This window comes from Myotis daubentonii, chromosome 21, assembly GCF_963259705.1.
Source record: "Myotis daubentonii chromosome 21, mMyoDau2.1, whole genome shotgun sequence".
Taxonomy (NCBI): domain Eukaryota; kingdom Metazoa; phylum Chordata; class Mammalia; order Chiroptera; family Vespertilionidae; genus Myotis; species Myotis daubentonii.
This window is the reverse complement of record NC_081860.1, coordinates 14,739,786-14,759,370: the sequence shown is the minus strand read 5'-3', so window position 1 is coordinate 14,759,370 and position 19,585 is coordinate 14,739,786. Positions and strand designations below refer to the sequence as shown.

Sequence of the window (19,585 nt, the reverse complement as noted above, 5' to 3'; positions counted from 1 at the left end):
TGTGACCCTTTGCTGTGTGGGCTGATGGTCTAACCATTTAGCTACACTGGCCAGCTTTTGTTTTTATATCTGGAAAAATATAATATAGAATTAGCTGTCTTTGTAAAAGTCTGAAAGGTGTCACTGGTAAAATTTTCAGACAATGGAACATCTTTAGAGGTAATTATCTTAGGGTTAGGTAAAATTTGCCATGAAAATATCCACTTAATTCACTTTTTTCAATTTATTGACACTTTCAAAAAATATTTTCTTATTTGTTAAAATTCTGCTTTTATTTCATATTTCTATTCTACTTCTAATTTCCATGAATGTTCTTTCTTTTTTCTTCTGTTTCTTCACGTGGGTTTTGCATTCACCATTTAAAAAAAAATGCGTCTACACTGATGTTTATCATTTTCACTTCTTTGCTGAGCTTTAGGATATATTCAAATTAAGAGATATATAGTTTAAAATATAGAACTATGAATATTGTAAGTAGCAAACACAGGCTGTATGGTACAAAAGCATATGGACCAGGCTAATTGGAAAGTGGAGGGGGTAAAAAGAGAATTCTGAGGAAGAGGAAGTAAGCTTCCACTCAGCCCAAATATTAGTTTCAAGCCAAAGAGGTTGGCTCAGCCCCAATTCTGCCCTTTGTTGGACACAATATATGATTAATATATTTTCAGAAAGAGAAAAAAATCCACCCATGGGGTAGGAATCTAAGCATCTATTTTCCCTCCCAGCGACAATCAGAAGTCATTCTTCGCATTTATTCAACTTCGTATTTGCCTGTGAACAAAACTGAAGCTGGCAAAAAGATGGTCCATGTGAATTACTTGGACAACAGTTTCTCATTGTGTCGAGTTACATTGAGGCTGCTCGCTGTGAAATCCTGCCTCAGCCCAGGAACAGTGGGTGATATTGTCATTTCCCCCCACGCCCATCAAGTTAACCCACTTCTCTCCCACATAAATGAATTGATGGTCCTTTCCAACGTGGTGGAGGAAAGCTCTCCAAATCCTAATCACAGCTTATTAATATTTTAGGAATAAAAAGGCAGTTTATCTTCCCACATCACCCAGTCTTCTCTGTGCGTCCCTAGATCAGATTCCCAGATTATGTACTTGGCTTCTTAATGTTTGGAATAGCTCTCATAGCCAACAAAGTAAGGAATCGTGGAACCATGGCCTTAGCTAGCAAAAGTAACATCGAACATAGAAAAGTCTCCTGGCCCAGTAAAGTGGTCCAGAGGCCAAAATAATCACATCATTCATAACACCAACCATTCCTAAATTCACCATCGACCACTAGGGGGATAGATGGATGACAAAAACTCCAGCCCAGAGTGCTGGCTTCATTGTTTCTCCAAAGGCGAACATGTAAGGTCGCCTAGTTGAGGTGTTGGGTGGGGTTTAAGCTGTTTGGCATCATGGTCAGTTGTCCATTTCAGAGGCTGGTTGGAGGTGGCACCACAGATCATGGGAGGCCTAAACCCCTTCTTGATCCCCCTCCTCCTTGGAGATCCCACCACTTTGGGGTAGAAAAAGCAGGTTTCAGTTCCTGCCACTAGCTGGCTGTGAGCCCCAAAAAGCCACTGTCTCTCTTTCTTAGGAGTAAAATGGGGCCAATACGATCAGCTCTCCCTGGTGGGGGATTTGAATGAGACACAGGACCTGGAAGCACTAGCGGCAATCACGTGCTGTACAGGTAGGATGACAGCTTCCATCTCCCAGCTGCTCCCTCTGTCTGCGTGGGAGAGAAGCCAGCCGGAGCCCTGGCTGGCCGTAACCCACCTCACATCTGGGAGCCCTGATCTAGAGGTAAATAGAGGAGGAGCAAGAGGGAAGGAACTGAACACGTTAAATTCCTTCTGTCATGAGGCTGACAGCTAATTTCCTTCCGGCCAACTGTGATTATTCTTAGGGCTTGAAGCACAGGATTATTTTCATGGCTGCTTACTGTTAATTATAGGAGGAATCTACAACCCTAATATGGAATCCGTTCCCTGGAAGCTAAAGTGTCTGATTTCTCTAAAGAAAGTTAAATGTTTTACCTAAAATAAAAGGTCAAAACGGAAAAATGCCTGTGTCCCCTTTGAGGCAATGAGGTATAGAGCAGAGAGTGGGACCGAGATTCAAGTCCTGTCCCTTTTGAGCTGTGTGACCCTGGGCTAGTCACTGCACATCTCTGAGTCTGTATTTTTTAAAATATATATATTTTTATTGATTTCAGAGAGGAAGGGAGAGGGAGAGAGAAACATCAATGGTGAGAGAATCATTGATCGGCTGCTTCCTGCACCAGAATAAGCCCATATCCCGGGCATGTGCCCTGACTGGGAATTGAACCATGACCTCCAGGTTCATAGGTCAATACTCAACCACGGAGCCAGACCAGCCGGACTCTGAGTCTGTATTAACAATATAGGGACAGTATGAATCCTGCCCTCCCCCAAAGACAGACCACTGGGTAATAAATGAGATACTATGTAGGGAGTCACTGAAAACCATGGCTGTGATATCAAACACCTTGGTTTCAAAGGCCGGCTCCGCCGTGCCCTGGGTGTGTGTCATTGGTAAGGCGAGTTAACCTTGCTGGACCTCTGTGTTCTTATCTGTGAAACGGGGCTAATAATAGTAACCGGTTTAGAAGACGGCCCTGAGGACTAAATGGTAAGTGCAGCGAAGCGCTTGGAACAGATGGGGCCAGGCCAGAGTAAGCCGACAATAAACATTAGCTCTTGTTATTGCAAAGGACGAATGTAAATAAGCCTGGAAGATGACAGCGTGGTCTGAGTGCCATTTCAATAGCAGCCGGGTCGCTGTTCAGAGATAAGGAAACGGGCTCAGCTCAGCACCCAGGCTCAGTGTGGGGGCAGGAAGGGGCTAGCTCACCAAAGGGTCTTCTCAGGACACGGGAGGAAGCACTCCCCAGATGCCAGAGGGAGGGAGCCAAGGGTGAAGGACAGGATTCTGGAGAAAAGTTGGCCATGACTGAGGGACAGGTAGGGGGAGCAAGGCAGGGCTGTAGTGAGGTGAGGACTGCTGGGGACTAGTGTAGCCATGGTGACAGGAATTGGGGAGGATGGAAAAAGACCTCTGGTGGGAGCCAGTGCAGCTAGGAAACCGCCCAGATACCAGGAGGGGAGCATCCGAAAGGGACAGCGGGCCTCGGTGAGAGCATGTCTAGAACCACACAAGCATGAAGCGTTTATGTTCAAATGGTCCCGCAAGGCAACACGCCCATCATGACTCCACCCATTCTCCTTCAAGTTCTTTGGGAGTAAGTGAAAATGATGAGTGTTAATTGCTATTCAGTTTCCAAATTGAAGCATGCATGGGGACACAGGAGCCTAAGAGAGTGGATCATCACCCACCCCCCCACACGGGACAACAGCCCAGGTGAAGTGGCCCAGTCTTTCCCAGTTTCCTGTGAGCTTCAGATTCTAATGGCAGTGCCTTGCGGCCCAAACTCCGGGCAAGGATTGATAAAGAGCAGCTGCCAGGGGCGGGGACATTCAGGGCAAGGCCAGGGAGAATGGCCCCAGCCACAAATCGACGGGAGGGGTGGGACCCAGGCGGGCCGGTGTCTAATCGCTTCCTGAGAGTCTCCGCCAAGGCTGCCTCTTCCTGAGGAAGCGCTCCAGGCAGACGGAGGGCCGGACAGGGCCCTCTGCTGGGGTCGCTGAGACCCTGCAGCAGCCTCGACACCGGCTGGGGGGCGACTGACAGTCCTGGGGCTCCCGTGGATGAAGGGAACTTCCCTCTCGCAGGGCTTCCCTTCCTTTCTCTCCTTGTGGCCTGGGACCCCAGGGGGAGAGCAGAGGCCGGCAGGCTGCAGAAGCCTCCACAGCGCTGACCTCTGGCACCTCCCCAAGCCCCAGAGCGCATCTGTCCCCAGAAACACCGGGCGGAGGCAGAGAGAGACCGCAACTCCCCTTTCTGGGTACTGGGTTTGTTCTCTCTTCCTAGAAACAGCCGCTCCCCTCCGGCCTAGCCCCTCCCCCCCGGCCTAGCGCCCCTGGCCGGAGCTCTAGGTCCCCACCCCGCGGGGGCGCCCACGCACCCCATCTCTGCGCCGCCAGTTCCTCCTGCAGTACCACCCAGTGTCCGCGGGGGCGCCCCGTGCCCCGCAGCGCCACCTAGGGGCCGGGCACCTCCTCGTCCCTCCCTCCCTCCCTCCCTTCCCTCCTCGGGGCACCCCCCGCCCCGGCGCCCCGCTTACTCCGCAAGGACTCCCCCTCTCCCGGGTCATTCGGGCAGTGGGACTTCCCAGCCGTGGCCAAGGGGCCGCTTAGGCGCCCAAGCCGGTTCCCCTCCCGCCTCCCCGGGGGACGCGTGAGCAGGGAGGCGCGGCAGGGGCGGGCACAGGCGATCCGGCTCGGCCCCGGGTAGAGGCAGAGGAGGCGAGGGCAGGCGCCGCCGGCGGAGCAGGGGAAGCCGGCGAGAGCACCGGCCGGTGTCCGCGGGCGGCGAGGCGGTGACGGCGGCGGGCGGCGCGAGGAGCCCCTGTGATTGGCACAGCCCGAGCCGGAGGAGGAGGCGAGGGGAGGGCGGAGGAGGAGGAGGAGGAGGAAGGGGGCGAGCGCAGCGGAGGCGGCAGTGAGGAGCTGTGTTTCCACCTCTCCAACCCCGGCAGGACTGGGGCGGCCGCCGCGGGCCAGGGGTGGGGACAGCACTGAGCGTCGCCGCGCGCACCCCCGCCGGGCCGCGGTCCTGACCCCCGGGGCGAGCGGGAAAGCGGCGGCGGCGGCGGGAGCAGGATGCAGGGGAAGAAGCCGGGCGGCTCGGCGGGCGGCGGCCGGAGCGGCGAGCTGCAGGGGGACGAGGCTCAGAGGAACAAGAAGAAGAAAAAGAAGGTGTCCTGCTTCTCCAACATCAAAATCTTCCTGGTGTCCGAGTGCGCCCTGATGCTGGCGCAGGGCACGGTGGGCGCCTACCTGGTGAGTACCCGTGCCCACTCCGCCGCGGGGCCCCTGCCCCAGCCGCGCCTGGGCGGCCGGCTGGCACGAGGAGGGGACGGCGGGCGTGACCTCCTCCCGGCGTGGAGGTTGGCGAGTGGTGCAGAGGCGGCTGCCGGCGGAGCTGCCGGCTGGGGCTGCCGAGCGAGCCAGGAGCGGGCGGGACCGCGGATGCCGGCAGCTGCTCCTGCGCCGGCGGGGGCTGGGGACCCGAGGAGGAGAGGCTGCGGGTAGGTGGGCGGGAAGCCTTGCCTGTCCCTCTGGAAAGTGCAGCCAGAGGGAGAGTTGAGGGGCCCCCTTGGAGAGGAAGGCATCGCGGATTTCGGGGGACCTGCACATGGGAAGAAAAGCCAGTTAGCACCCGGCGTCCTCGACTCTCCATTGCATCCGCCTGGAGAACAAATCCATTATGCATCATTTTCTCCATCCGCCAATTATGGAAGGGGGCTGGGGGGGGGGGGGGGGCTTAGCTTAGAGTAAATGCGCCGGAGTGTGGCCTGATCCCAACAGGGCTAGGTGGGGCCCAATCCCGCTCCGTATCCCAATAGCCATCTCGGCGGCTGGACTAAAGTTACCATACCTGGGAAGCCGCTGTGAGTTTGTGTAGTTCCTGCTACCCACGCTTAGACCTGAATTCCCCACTGTTGTCTCTGGCCCACAAGAGGGTGGCATCATTTTTCGCACTACATGACTATTTGATTTGCCTTCTAAAAGGGGATATTGATACTCAAAGGGCCCAGGGGTGCCTAACAGAGCAGAGGAGACAGCTTGTAATGACTCAGCACTGTCAGATACCCACTTTGCCGCTCTCTCCTGCCCCAGCAGGTGGTCCCAACTTGAGTGCCAGAGAGGCCGGTCCCCACCCATGTACAGTCCTGCCTAAACACGAGACGATTTTTCCGAGCGTTTAGCGTTAAATCAGTACTTGACTATTGACCTGAAACTGGCATCGAATGTCACAGACTTCCAGCGTTAGTGAGCAAGTTTGTGGAAGTAGAATTGGACAAGATTTTGGCTATTGGATAACCACATCCAGACAGAGGTTTTCCCCATGGTACCCCTCATGCCTCATTCCTGGCCATGGGTTACAGTTCATGAGGGCCAGACGCTAAGTCCCCTGTATCATTCATAAACCATTTCTCAGGACTTGGGGGCTTGCCGTCAGAGGAAAGTAGACGCAGGCTTGGTCTGTGGTGTGGGGTAGGCAGGTATGTGGTTCTGAGAGAAGACTGTTCAAACTCGGCTCTGTTCGTGGGGTGACCGAGGTGCAAGGCTTCTGAAAATCAAGTGCGCTTCCTTTGCTCCCGGTGAGATGAAAGGTGTGTGAAACCCTGTCTCTCAGCACCAGGACTTGTCGGCTGCAGGTCAACCCTGTAGCTAAAGGCACATTTTGTTCTGCTTAGATTTTTGTTTTATAAGATGCACTTTTTTACAGTCACTCTACACAATTGCACAGAGCACCTGTGGCCTTTGGATTTTTTGGGGGGTAGGGGCAGACCATGGCTTGGGGGGTCAGTTTATTAGAGGATATTTGTTAAAATATTAACATAGGTACCCGTATTACTAAGACGCAAACACACGTTCATAACTATATGTTGGTCTTTGTGGTGCCATATGCAAAGTCTGTAATTCCTACCCAGGCGGGTCTGTGTTTAAAAGAGGATAATTAGCGTATTAACAGCTGCCTCCAGTGGAACAGTTTGTTTGCCTCTAACCAGTTTTATTCAATCGGGTGCAGCATTCACGTGTGGCAAACACCACCAGAACTTTTCACACCACGAATGAGCAAGGCATGGCTTAGGTTTAGCTCACGATGATCTCTGGCTTTTAGAAAGAAATGAGGCTGGTCTCCCATCAGATGAGTGGGCCAAGGCCCGTTAGAAAGTGAAGCAGCAGAGGGCTGGTGGGTGGTGGCTGTGTAGAGGCAGGGCTGGCACCAGGGGATAGGAAGTTGCCTTTAATCCTGTAACAGGCAAGTGGCAGCCAGAGGTATTCAGTCCATCTGGTGGGGCCTCCTGGCCCTTCCAGCCTCGGCCGGAGGAAAGCCTGGTTCAGGGGTCGGGTGACAGGAATCAACAGGTGACTGGCAGAAAGCAGATGGGGCCCGTGAGAGGACAGGCACAGGAAACGGACTTCATTCTGATTACTAGGAGCGCTTACCATCAGGTGCTCGGGGCGCTGCCTTGCCTGGCTGCCCTGGACTCTCCGCCGTCATCCGTTGGAACCTCATAAAAATAGTGTGTCCGCCAGGGCTGACTGAGTCAGCTTGCTACGGGGTTTTGCTCTTCTGGGTCACGTGGGAGTGTTCATCTGTTATTTGGCAGGTGGAATGAAAAGTTTGTTACTCCTTCAGCTATGCGAGACTTCGAGACTTCGTTACGGATAATTTGGCAATTTACATATCAGGATGTTTGCAGGAAGGCAAATTTCTCCCGTTTAGTCCATCGCAGGCTTGTTTAGGAGACCCTGAGAACCGCTGATTGTAGGTGATCACGCACGCAGGGTCCCTGTGCAAGATGCGTGTCCTATAGGATCGCCAATTCTGCGCCAGTGACATGATTTCCGACTAGATTCCAGAAGTCCACGCAGTACCTTTTACTTAGTCCTGCCAAGTGCGATGTTGTATACCTGGAGGCTTCATTTCGGGTTTTCCCTTTTCTCTCTGAAAAGACCGATTGTGCAGTGTCTTGAGTGACACAGGTGTGGTCTCCCCATCTGCAGACCTGAAACAGGAAGTAGCCTTCGATTCGAGAAGCAACTGTGAAAAGCAGGACTCTCGGTGTGCGTGTGTGTGTGTGTGTGTGTGTGTGTGTGTGTGTGTGTTCCTTTAAGGAGCCTGCCCAGGTTACTCCTGGATATGAGAAAGCCACCAATTACTAAGCCAGCCAGGGGACCAGCAACTTTTGCCTGGTGTTGGGGGGTCTCTTGGGGGAGTGCAGAACACTGGCTTTGACCCTGAAGCCCAGACTCAGTGATAATGTGGATAAGGTACTCCAGGTGCAGCCTGGGCCAGCTGTGGATTCTGAGATCGGTTACTATTTCATATCTTTTCATTGGAAATCATGCTTTATTTAGATCAGCCAACAGTCCCAGGGGTGGATGTTTTCTCTCAGTCACTTAAACTGCAAAAACAACTGAAGTGTAAGAAGAGAGACTCACCCGTTCAGTTCGATCGTCACTGAATGCGGAGTAGAGAATGCAATTTAATTTTCCTTTACTTGGGTCTTCTCTCCTCGCCAGTCTGAACTGACCTACTTGCCAGGTTGTAACATCTGCCTAAGTCTGGGACCGCTTGGAGAAGGCGCAGGCCTACGGGGACGGCATGCAGAGAGTTATGTCACGTGCACTGTTTGGTGTTTTGTGGAGATCCACTGAGATGTTGCAAGCCATTCGCTGAGAGCAGTGGTGCACAGAGAGGTTCGCCTGTGTTATCAAGTTACGGAGGCCTGGGGCAGATAAGGATGTGGACAGGAAATTAAAGCTTCGCCACCTCTGGGCAGCCGTGATCAACACCCACATTCAAATGCATTTGAATTTCCTCAGGATAAAACCTTAGGAAAAAAAAAAATGCCACTTTCGTCTCTGCTCCGGGCACACAGGTGGTCCCCGTGACCAAGGGCTGGGCATTTCCCTGTGCACAGTTATGCAAAAACTAGGTCTGAGGTTGTGTGACCAGGCAGAGATAAATGACCATGTCTCACCAGGTGCCGGCTCACTTGAGAGTCCCTTGTTTTTCCTAGGCCCGAGAGCATCCAGTGGACTGGCAATTAATGGGTGTGGCGAACCTGCTGGATTTTTTATTGTTTTTCCTAAGGAATCATTTAAAAGATGGGTTTTGCATAGCTAGCCCATCAGCTGACAGCTGAGAGACATTTTTGAAGCCCTTGTTAGATTGGGATGATGACTAAGGCGACTGCATTTTACTTAATCAAATTATTTTACGCACTTACGGTTTACTCACAGTGACAAATTCCCTGCCATTTGCATAATAACTATATAGCCCCAGGTTGTAAGAAATAAGATTACCCTGTTGTTGTTTTTTCTCACAGCTTGGTTGTAAATGTTTACCTAATAATTATTTAGGGGAGAATATTATTTCTGAAAGTTCTTTTCAAGCAGCTTTGTGTACACACCTTGGTTTCTGTGCAGGGGTTTTCGCATGTGTTTAACAATTGAAGAAACTGAATTAGCTGTAAAGTGAGCAAGATCTTTTCCCTGAATTTTGTAACCCTCTCCCTTTTGAGTTGGAAGACAGTGATCCAGAGGCCTCTTGGCCGTGGCAGGGCCTTGCTAATCAGTTGCTCAGCATTTAAGCTCATCTTATTTATTTTTTTTTTTTAATTCTCACCCGAGGATATTTTTCCATGGGTTTTGAGAGAGAGTGGAAGGAAGAGGGAGAGACAGAGAGAAACATCGACGTGAGAGAGACACATGGATTGGTTGCCTCCCGCCCCCGCCCCCACCATGGCTGGGGATGCCTGCTGCCGGAACAGCGCTGTTCAGCATTAGCTGGATAAGTTCCCTCTTGTGATAGGCAGCTTGAACAAGAGGATCTCTGGGAATTTCTCTGGCTCATCTTAAAGCAAGCCTGTTCAGGCACCGGATTCACTTAGCAGACTGGCCCTGGGATCAGTGTAACATAACAAGCAATGATGAGCGCACAGCTTATTTCACGTAGACGCAGGCCTTGAATAAAGATGAGATCTGTGAATGTTATTGGCTGGTTACAGAGATAGAGCAGCGGTTGGCATTGGTCTCTGAGTCTGTGCCAGGCCTTCTGCAGAGGCGATGGGAGGGGCAGGGACTCATGCTGAGCTGACCCTTGTCCTTGGATTCCAGAGTGCTCCCTGAGGTGCCAGGCAAGGAAGGTGGGGCCTGCCAGGTGACTGTGGCAGGCAGGTATGCAGAAGGTGCTCACCCTTGCTGTGGTAGAAGACAGAACTGTATACATTTCTATAGCACCTCACTTCCAACTTCACGGACACAGTTAATATGCACAGATATAACTGCATTTAATAACCACACTCCTCCCAAGTAGAGAAAACGGTTTGTCTTCACTTCTACTCATTTATATTTTGTACATGTAGTCTATTATACAGTCTGTACATAACTGCTTGCATTACATATTTACATACATGCCCATGTACAGGGTCATGTAAACCCAGTATTGTCTGCTGTATTTTATTTATTTATTTAATTTTTAATGCTCACTCAAGGAGTGAGGTTATTTTTTCCCCCCATTGATATTTAGAGAGAGTGGAGTGGAGAGGAGAGAGAGAGAAACAGCAATGTGAGAGAGACACATCAACTGGTTGCCTCCCGCAGGCGCCCCAGATGGGGGCAGGCCTGCTACCCTGGTCTGGGAATGGGACTTGCGACCCTTAGGTGCGTGGGCTGACGCTGGGAACACTGGCCAGGGCGCTGTGATGATTAATAATGACATGGTTACACATGTTTACTACAAACACACTAAGTTTGTAGTCCCAACAAGTGAAAAATAAGAGTGTTTCCATCACGCTTTGATGTTGCTGTAGTGAGCCGTATGCTCAAGTTGTTTCTTTCTCTGCATGAACATTTTGTCTGGGAGCAAAACACTTTTAAAAGTAAGAAATGAGTACCAATTGCGAATTCCCTTTATTCCTTTATTATGAATACAGTAATCCGTTTCATCTTAAAGATGCTATAAATGTTACTAGCCATGTGGGAGGGGAACCCACCTAGTCATGATTATCTTGATCATTCATAGTCAGTGGTACTTGGAAGTGAGTGGAACAGGGACAGGGCAGGGACACACAGGGATGGATGGGAAGCCCTCGGTACCTGCTGCTCTGGTCTGCGGCCACAGGGTGGAGAAGACTGGGACACTGTTCTGTCTGGTGGGCAGCTGAGGAGCAGTGACAAGAGTGTTGGACTTGGTGTCAAAAGACCTACGTTTGAACCTGGTCCGGCTACTTACCAGCTCCCGGTGACCTGACTTACCTGTGCCTCAGTATTCCCATCTGAAAAATGGACATAATGAGATCCCATCTTATAGATAGTTGAGAGATGTAAATGAATGGGCACGTCATGGAGTGCTTCTCATAGGTGCAGTATTCAATAAGCGTCTTAACAATAATGGCATAACCCTCCTCATTGATCTTGGCCCAGTGGACGCCCCCTTGGGAACCTGAGGATTTGGGTGTTGGGTGAGGCCGGGGCAGTGTTTCCTAAACTAAAGATCTGGGCCCTTGCAGCTTGTTCTGTTTCTCTGGATGGAAAGTGGCCACTTCAGGGCAGCCTGGGGTGGTAGGAGGAGGGGACCAAGCGAGGGCCATGTGTTGTGGACATCTGCTGCCCGCCAGGCAGCCTTGTTTGAGACGTGCGACCTCGGAGCTCAGCCCTGGTTGCCAGGAAGGGCTCAGGTCTTTGGCGCACCCACTGCCTTCACCGGAGTCCTGTTGCAGTATCAGGGCCCAGCAGGCACACATACGGGCATTTTCCTGACTTGGTCCTCGCTGGTTTCTCTAAAGCAGAGCAAACAAGCTCTGAGTACAGTCTGATTTCCCTCCCTGCGGATTTGGCATCTTGGCTTACGGGTTATGACAGTGGTTCTCAACCTTCCTAACGCCGCGACCCTTTAATACAGCTCCTCATGTTGTGGTGACCCCCAAACATAAAATTACTTTCGTTGCTACTTCATAACTGTAATGTTGCTACTGTTATGAATCGTAATGTAAATATCTGATATGCAGGCTGTATTTAGGCAACTCCTGTGAAAGGGGCGTTTGACCCCCAAAGGGGTCGCGACCCACAGGTTGAGAACCGCTGGGTTATGGCGATGGTTTCGGAGTCTACCTTCTGCACACCACCACTCTCCTCCATCTGTAGTGTTTGTTTGTTTTCGTTAATCCTCACCTGAGGATATTTTTTCCATTGCTTTTTAGAAAGAGTGGAAGGGAAAGGCAGAGACACACAGAGAAACATTTATATGAGAGAGACACATCGATTGGTTGCCTCCCACATGCGCCCGACCAGGATCCGAGCCTGCAACCGAGGTGCCGTGCCCTTGACCGGAATCAAACCCATGACCCTTCAGTCCTCGGGCCCAAACTGTCTGCTGAGCCAAACTGGCTAGGGCTCATCTGTAGCTTTTGAGGCAGCTTTGCCACCCTGGTCGGTCACGCCTGTCCCCGGGAAGGAGAGGGAGCGACCTGGGCTCTTCTCTGTGAGTCAGGTTGGGCTTCACCGAGGAAGGCAGCCTGTCAGCTCTCCCGAGCGCTGGCCCTTCAGCAGCCACGGCTGGGCAGCGAGCGGCCTGGGCAGCTTCCGGCCGGGCATTCCGGTGACAACATGGACAAAACGGATGTTCCCCTGGACGCGGGCAGAATCCCCACAGCTGGCTGTTCCCAACTTCTTCATTTCGGTTCTTCTTCGTGGCTTTGAGCCGGGCCCTTCTGATGGAGGGTTGAGCAGCTCAGTTCTTTAGTAGAAAGGATGGTGCCCACCCAGCTGCTGCTTTATAAAGGACTGGGCGTTCTTCTCCAAACAGGGCGCAGCACTTCACTGTCTAAGACCGTGGTCGGCAAACTGCGGCTCGCGAGCCACATGCGGCTCTTTGGCCCCTTGGGTGTGGCTCTTCCTAAGCCTTAGGAGGACCCTAATTAAGTGAATAACAATGTACCTACCTATATAGTTTAAGTTTAAAAAATTTGGCTCTCAAAAGGAATTTCAATCGTTGTCCTGTTGATGTTTGGCCCTGTTGACTAATGAGTTTGCCGACCACTGGCTAAGAGATAATGACGGTTGGTCATTAGAATGTTCCTGGACTTGAAACAAAAGTCTCATTTATGACTTCACACTCACTGAAAATGTTTAAAAGCAAAAGGCAACGTAGGTTGCTACAAGCCCGGCCACTCTCCCTTCGCTCACATGGTTTCCTCCATAAATTCCCTGGGGATAATGCCTTCTGGGGTGTCATGGCCCAGGTGGCATTTTAAGTCACCTGGTGACAGAATCAAAGAGCGTCCTGATGGCAGCAAGGATGCTTCTCTCCTTAGTGTGGGTTTTTGCTAAAATCTTGGCCGTGATTGCTCTGAGGACCCCGAAGCAGGCTACGCCCACAGACATATCTGGGCCGGCAGTGGGACCACGGCCGCATCGAGAGCGTGTGTGCGAGGTCTGGGTGGCTGTGGCTGTGGCAGAGCCTGGGACCACGCAGAAGCCTGGAGTGTGCTCTCTGGTCTGTCTGTGCATCTGTGTGACTGTCCATGCACATATGAGATTCTGTATGATGTGGCAGATTCGAATTCGTCCGGCAAATTGCCTTTAATATGTGTTTTCAGTGATTTCAGAGAGGAAGGGAGAGGGAGAGAGAATCATTGACCAGCTGCCTCCTGCACGCCCTCTGCTGGGGATCAAGCCCGCAATCCAGGCATGTGCCCTGACCAGAGGAATCAAACCGTGACGTCCTGGTTCACAGGTCAACCACTGAACCATACCGGCCTGGCACAAGTTGCCCTTTAAAGGGGTCGGGCCTATGGTAATGAACCTGGCTGTCTGGTTACCCTTGAAACCTTTCCGTGGTGGGTCTAGAGCAGTGATGGCGAACCTATGACACGCGTGTCAGAGGTGACACGTGAACTCATTTTTTTGGTTGATTTTTCTTTGTTAAATGGCATTTAAATATATGAAATAAATATCAAAAATATAAATCTTTGTTTTACTATGGTTGCAAATATCAAAAAATTTCTGTATGTGACACGGCACCAGAGTTAAGTTAGGGTTTTTCAAAATGCTGACACGCCGAGCTCAAAAGGTTCGCCATCACTGGTCTAGAGCCTGCTGTGGCTCTCACTTCGTAGCCACCTGAGCTCCAAGTTATGCAGAGTTAGCAGAAATGATGAGCTGAGCATGTTTCCAACAAATAGTCCCGGGGGCTATCATAGCGCAATGGGCAAACTGCGTACTCGCAGAATCACCGCCTGCAACTCCGGCAGGTTGAGGAAGGAAGAAATGATTACTTTTGCTTTCGTTTCTGCATTTGCAGCGTCCAGAGAGAACAGTGTCCCAATGGTGCTGTTCAATTAAAGTCTATTGTAATATGTTCTTGGGAATGGCTGTTGTCTTTCCCTCCTCCCGCTTTGGAAAGGGCTTGTGGGAAACGGGCGTGCTGGCTGTCTCATTGTTAGACAGCTATTCTCACGCTGCTGCTGCTGGTCGCCGATCTCCAGCTGATTAGAATGAGAAATTACCACCTTGAACACAAGCAAAGTTGAAATTGGAAAGCTGCCCTCTGACTGATTACATAAGCTCCAAAATACTGTACCTGAAATCCTGTTGACCCTGCTAAGAATTCCTGCAACGAAGGGAAGAATTTCTAGGCAGCACGGACCCAGATGTTTTTATTATGGAAGATTCAATTATTGTGATGCAACCTGTGAGGGAAAGAGTGGTGCTGATTCGTTATTCTCTCCGTTGGCCCTGTGGGTCAGGGCTTTGTTTGAAGCAGACCCTCAGAGCACCTAGAGCAGCCGTGGGCAAACTACGGCCCGCGGGCCGGATCCGGCCCGTTTGAAATGAATAAAACTAAAAAAAAAAAAAAAAAAAAAGACCGTACCCTTTTATGTCATGATGTTTACTTTGAATTGATATTCGTTCACACAAACACTCCATCCATGCTTTTGTTCCGGCCCTCCGGTCCAGTTTAAGAACCCATTGTGGCCCTTGAGTCAAAAAGTTTGCCCACCCCTGACCTAGAGCTACCCCGCGGACCTCGGCACCAGCCCCTCTTCCCTGCAGGGGCGCAGGGGCTGCCCTGGGCCTGCAGTCACAGCCACTGTCAAGGGCAGGCATCCGCTGAGGTCAGCTGGAGAGATTGCTGGTGGGACTCAGTGGGATGCCCGGGAGTACAAGCGCTGTCCGTCAGGGTGGGCGTCACCTTTTGGCCGTTTCATTTTTCTGGAGCGCGGCTGTGATGGCATGCACTTTGCCTTGTTTTGTGTCACTTGCATGTGTTTCCCCGAGGGGCACCACACAGCAACCTGCATGGTGTACTTCAGATTCCCGGCCTCCGGAACTGTAGGAAAGGACTTACCGAGAGGCCAGGGTGAGCAAGATGTAAAGGAAACTAGTCAGTGGAAACAGACAGAGAAGAGCTTCAGGCAGGCCTCTCCTATCTCAATGCAAAAAATTTAGGGCAAGACCTTGCAATTTATGGGCGGCGTGTTGTGCTGCCTCCCAGTGCTGGTGAGTGCCACGTGGGTTGCCAGGCTTATTTGCCAGCCAAAGGGAGGATATATTTGGGAAACAAAGAAAAAAACAACACCCCACAAGCCCGTAATTTGGCACCTTCCCCTTACCTTCCCTTTACCTTCGCCAGCCTGGAGATGCATATAAATAGACCAGAAAGCCAGCAAGCAGTTCTGCTGCTTTGCAGCTTGGAGCTGGTGGGAGCAGATGGGGAGGTTCGTCTTGTTGCTTCCGGGCTCAGGGCAGCCCGGGAGCCAGCCGAAACTTGGACCGAGTCCGGATGCAGCCCCGTGAAACGTCTAAGACGCGTGGGTGCCAGCGACGGTCCCATAGGCAGCTTTTCCATGTGTCCCAGTCGTAGGTCTTTTCCGACACTGAGGACGCGCTACATTTCTTGCGTTTGTCTTAGGCAAAACCAGGGCACAGAAGTAAGTAACTTACCCGGATGAGCGGCCCATGTTCCCCTCACTCCCCAGCCAGCTCACATTAGCCAGCAGGTGAATGCTAGAAAAAAAAAATCACTATTTTTCTTACTCTCTTTTAAAACATTCCTCCTTTTTTTCTTTTAAATATTCTCAATGTTGGCTGGCTGGTGTGGCTCAGTGGTTGAACCTCGACCTATGAACCTAAAACGGTCTCAGGGTACAAAGAAAAAAAATGAAAGGAAGGAAAAGAGAAACTCTTTGCCCTTGTTAGGGTTTGGGATGGGGAGGAAGATGGTGGGATGTTGGTTGGAGAGTCATTCTTATAGGAAGCCCTGCTTGAAGACAGCTGCTGCCCTGGGATAGGCCTTGCCTCCTTTCTGGAAGAAGGGTGGGGGTGGGGGGGTTACGCTGTGGGAGTGAGCCTGGTTGCATGAATGTGTCGCTTGGAACAAGTCCTTCCTTTGTCTTGGGCATCGCTGAAGGCAGACATTGGATCAGATGAGCACATCATCTGACTAAGGGAAAAGCATGTGAAAAAAGCCTAGCCCTACACGTGGTGAGCATTTTGTGTGTATGTATTTAGTGTGCGTGTGTAGTACATGCCCCCGCCCCTTTCATCGGGACTCCTTCCTGTCCCCTGGCCCTGCCTCCTCCCTGATGGCCTGTTCCGCTTGCTGAGACTGAAAGGGATTGTTGCCATGCCAGCCAGTCTCAGATTTGGTCCAGGTATGTGTTACGTAAGGACCAGAGATCTGCATTCTCATCTCATTCATCATCTTGTTTTTTTGGGTGGAGGCGAGAGCTGTAGGATTCTTGGAATTTCTCAGCGCAGACTCCTTTTAAAGGACTCCACCTTGGTCTCTGCCAAACTAATTAGCTTCCACAGCTTTCGTACGCGCCCTGAGCCGTACAGAGTGAGGGCGTGTTCCTGGTCCTCGTGGAGTTTATATGTCCTAGTGGGGGAGATGGCATGTGTGTAATTTTATTAATTGCCCATTCATGAGATGGTCTCAGGTCCTGGGCCAAGCAGCTGTCCAGCTGAAATTACACAGGACACTGTGGTCTCCTACCCTAAAATCAAAGAGTTACACCAAGGTGGGAAGGGGCGCTGGAGATGGGCCTGGGGGGGGGGGGGCGGGGAGGACGTTTATGTCAAGTGATTTTCTCAGCCTTGGTCAGGGTAGGTCCAAGGGGACGAGAGGCCAGGGCCAGTGTGGAAGGAGGTTGGCTGGGGAGAGCCCTCAGTGGTGGACACCTGGGTGGAGAAGGGCAGGCTGGGAACACAGGGCCCCAGCCCCACACGGGGGCCTGTCGGGGCTGGCACTGGGGAGTCTGCTCTAGCCAGCAGTGCGGGGGATGTCGGCACCTCTCTTGGCAGAGCTCTGTCTAACCCCCGCCCCCAGCTTTGAAGTGGTGCCTGAAGCCAGTCTGCCAGCGTGTGAGAGAGGCCACACCAGGGCGTCCCCAGACTCAGCGGGAAGCAAGCAGGGCTGTCTGGTGTGACGTAGCCCAGGGGCTGAAGGATGCTGGTGGTCCTGGAACACCCACTGTGCTCCCCAGAATGGGGCAGCGCAGGCGAGGGGGGCTGGGGCATCCATGCACAATGGCACCTCTGTATTCACCCTCCCTTTTGAGTTATCTATGCTAGGAAAGGCCCTATCATATCTGACTGTTGGTGTGCGTGGTTTTTTTTTAAACATTTTAGCTCGGCCTCGGATGTATCGGTTCTGGATAACTTTAAAGCTGGTAATAGAACAAGCTGTGTTCACGCACAGGAAGTGTCTCCAAACAGAGAGTGGGCGTGCGGTTTACAGTTTAAAGATTGGATGGAGGCCATTCAAAATTCCCCTCCTGTTCTCCTTGAGAACAAGTTGGCAAGCTGCTGAGGGCGCACTCCTCCTGGGAATAGCCACAAGGGGTCCAGAGAGAGGCTGTGCTATGAGCAGGGCTGACTGGCTACTGGGCCGAGGCCTCAGTGGTGTGGCTGGGTGGGTGGTGTGGGGATTCGCTGAGCTGGTCGCCCTTCAGCTTCAGAGCCTGTGCAGAGGGTGCAGAGTCTGGCCAGGATGCCTGTGGCCTGTTGGCCGCACCTGCTGCCCGCAGATGGCTGCCCAGGCACTGGCTGAGACTTCCTGCCCATGGGGCCACGTCACGTGGCTCTACCATTCACTTGAACTTCAAGTTTATGCTTGTGGCTTTTTATAAAAAAATAAATATAAAGACATTATTGTTTTACTTTTTACAAAAGGAATGCACATGTTGAAAAGTTGGAAAATGCAGATAAGCATAGATACATTTAAAAAAAATAACAAAGAGGAAACATCATCCATAATGCTGTGACCTGGAGATCCACTGTGAACACTTTGGTGTGTGTCCTGTCAGTCTCTCTGGCTCTGCCCACATTCCCTCATGATTTCAAGGACAGAGGAGTAGAGGGTATGTGTTGTCTTTGTGAAGTTCAGGGCTGCTGCTTGTTAATCTTCTGTGGCTTTGGGCCATTGCTTCTACCTCTCCAACTCTCTATTTCATATCTAAGATTGGGATGGTATTTATACCAACTTCAGATGATCTTGTGAATACTAAGTGAGATAATCCATTCAATGTGCGTAGCCTATGCCTCCCTAGTTACTACGGTTGTTGTTATTTATCCTTACCTGAAGATATGTTTATTGATTTTTAGAGAGAGGAAGGGAGAGAGAGAGAGAGAGACAGAAACATCAATGTGAGAGAGAAACATCTATAGTTGCCTTCCGCACGTGCCCCATTGCAACCTGGGTATGTGCCCTGACCAGGGATCGAGCTCGCCACCTTTTGGTGTACGGAACAATGCTCCAATCAACTGTGCAACAAGGGCCAGTGCTAGATATACTTTTAAATATATGTGTTCTTAAAATACAGGGTAGTAACGTTAGTTTCACTCGCATTTAACCAAAGACCTAATTAAAACTTGAAGTCACTGGCTTCTGCCCTGGAATGTTGCTGTGGCCTGAAGACATACAGAGTAGCAGAACTAACGGAGCTGCAGCAGGTGGTGTAGAGGGAGCTGGCTCCTTTTGGCCAGAAGATGCGGGATTGACAGCTTATGCTTCTGGGATCTTTGAAAGGTCTTTTTGGGTGGCTTCAGTCTTCCTGGGTGGGGGCACCCATTGTTCCCTGTGTTCTCCTGAAAGCCTTCCCTTGCGTCAGGCAGAGAGGATCAGCACCGTGGCTCGTGGCCTCCGTTCCATCCTTTCCTCCCAGGGGACATCTTCCCTGTTCCCATCAGAAAAGAGGAGTATGTGGGTAGCCACTCAAGGCTGCTGCTCCCTGAGTTGGTAACCCTAAGGGGAACTCTCAGGCGTGTTTCTTATTCACTGGCTCATCTCCCTGGGGGGTGGAGCTTAGAGACTCCACCGTCCACTCTGCTTTGCTTTCGAACCTTCCTTTACTCTTTTTAGCAGCAGCACTTGGATTTCATGACACCGGGTGTGTTCATTTTCTTGCTTGTTTTTGACTGGTGACTATTTTATTTCAGCTTCAAAATTCCTTTACTTAAGTTTTGGAAGAGTGAGGCTCTGCATGGAGGTTTGTAGCATTTTAATTGAGACGTACCCAGCATCATTTTAAAGGATTGCATAATATTCTGCTGTATTCTATGATATTTCACTATCCTATTTTTGTATGGTGGGTTGTTGTCAGCGCTTTGCTAATATAAATCTAAATTTCTCATCACTTTTCTGTTTTGAGTTTCAGAATTCTAAAATGGGATGCTGGTTTTATAAGTACCACGCTAACCGATTGCGCTACTGGAGCTCCGGGATGCTGGTTTTAAAAGGGCTGGTCATGACTGTAGATGGCATGGAGGGGAACAGACATTTTTGAGGATTTTTAAAAAAAAAAATATTTTATTGATTTTTTACAGAGAGGAAGGGAGAGGGATAGAGAGTTAGAAACATCGATGAGAGAGAAACATCGATCAGCTGCCTCCTGCACACTCCCTACTGGGGATGTGCCT

At 51.0% G+C, this 19,585-nt stretch overlaps 1 protein-coding gene across 1 annotated transcript in view; it reads left to right on the top strand.

Annotated features, from left to right (window-relative positions):
- The first annotated feature begins 4,195 nt into the window (after window positions 1-4,195).
- The window catches only part of SLCO3A1 (solute carrier organic anion transporter family member 3A1), a 164,773-nt gene continuing 149,383 nt past the window's right edge, over window positions 4,196-19,585 (top strand). Inside the window, exon 1 of the mRNA XM_059678427.1 lies at window positions 4,196-4,921. Coding sequence (XP_059534410.1) covers window positions 4,742-4,921 — 180 coding nt within the window. The 5' untranslated portion in view covers window positions 4,196-4,741. The remainder of the gene's footprint in view (window positions 4,922-19,585) is intronic.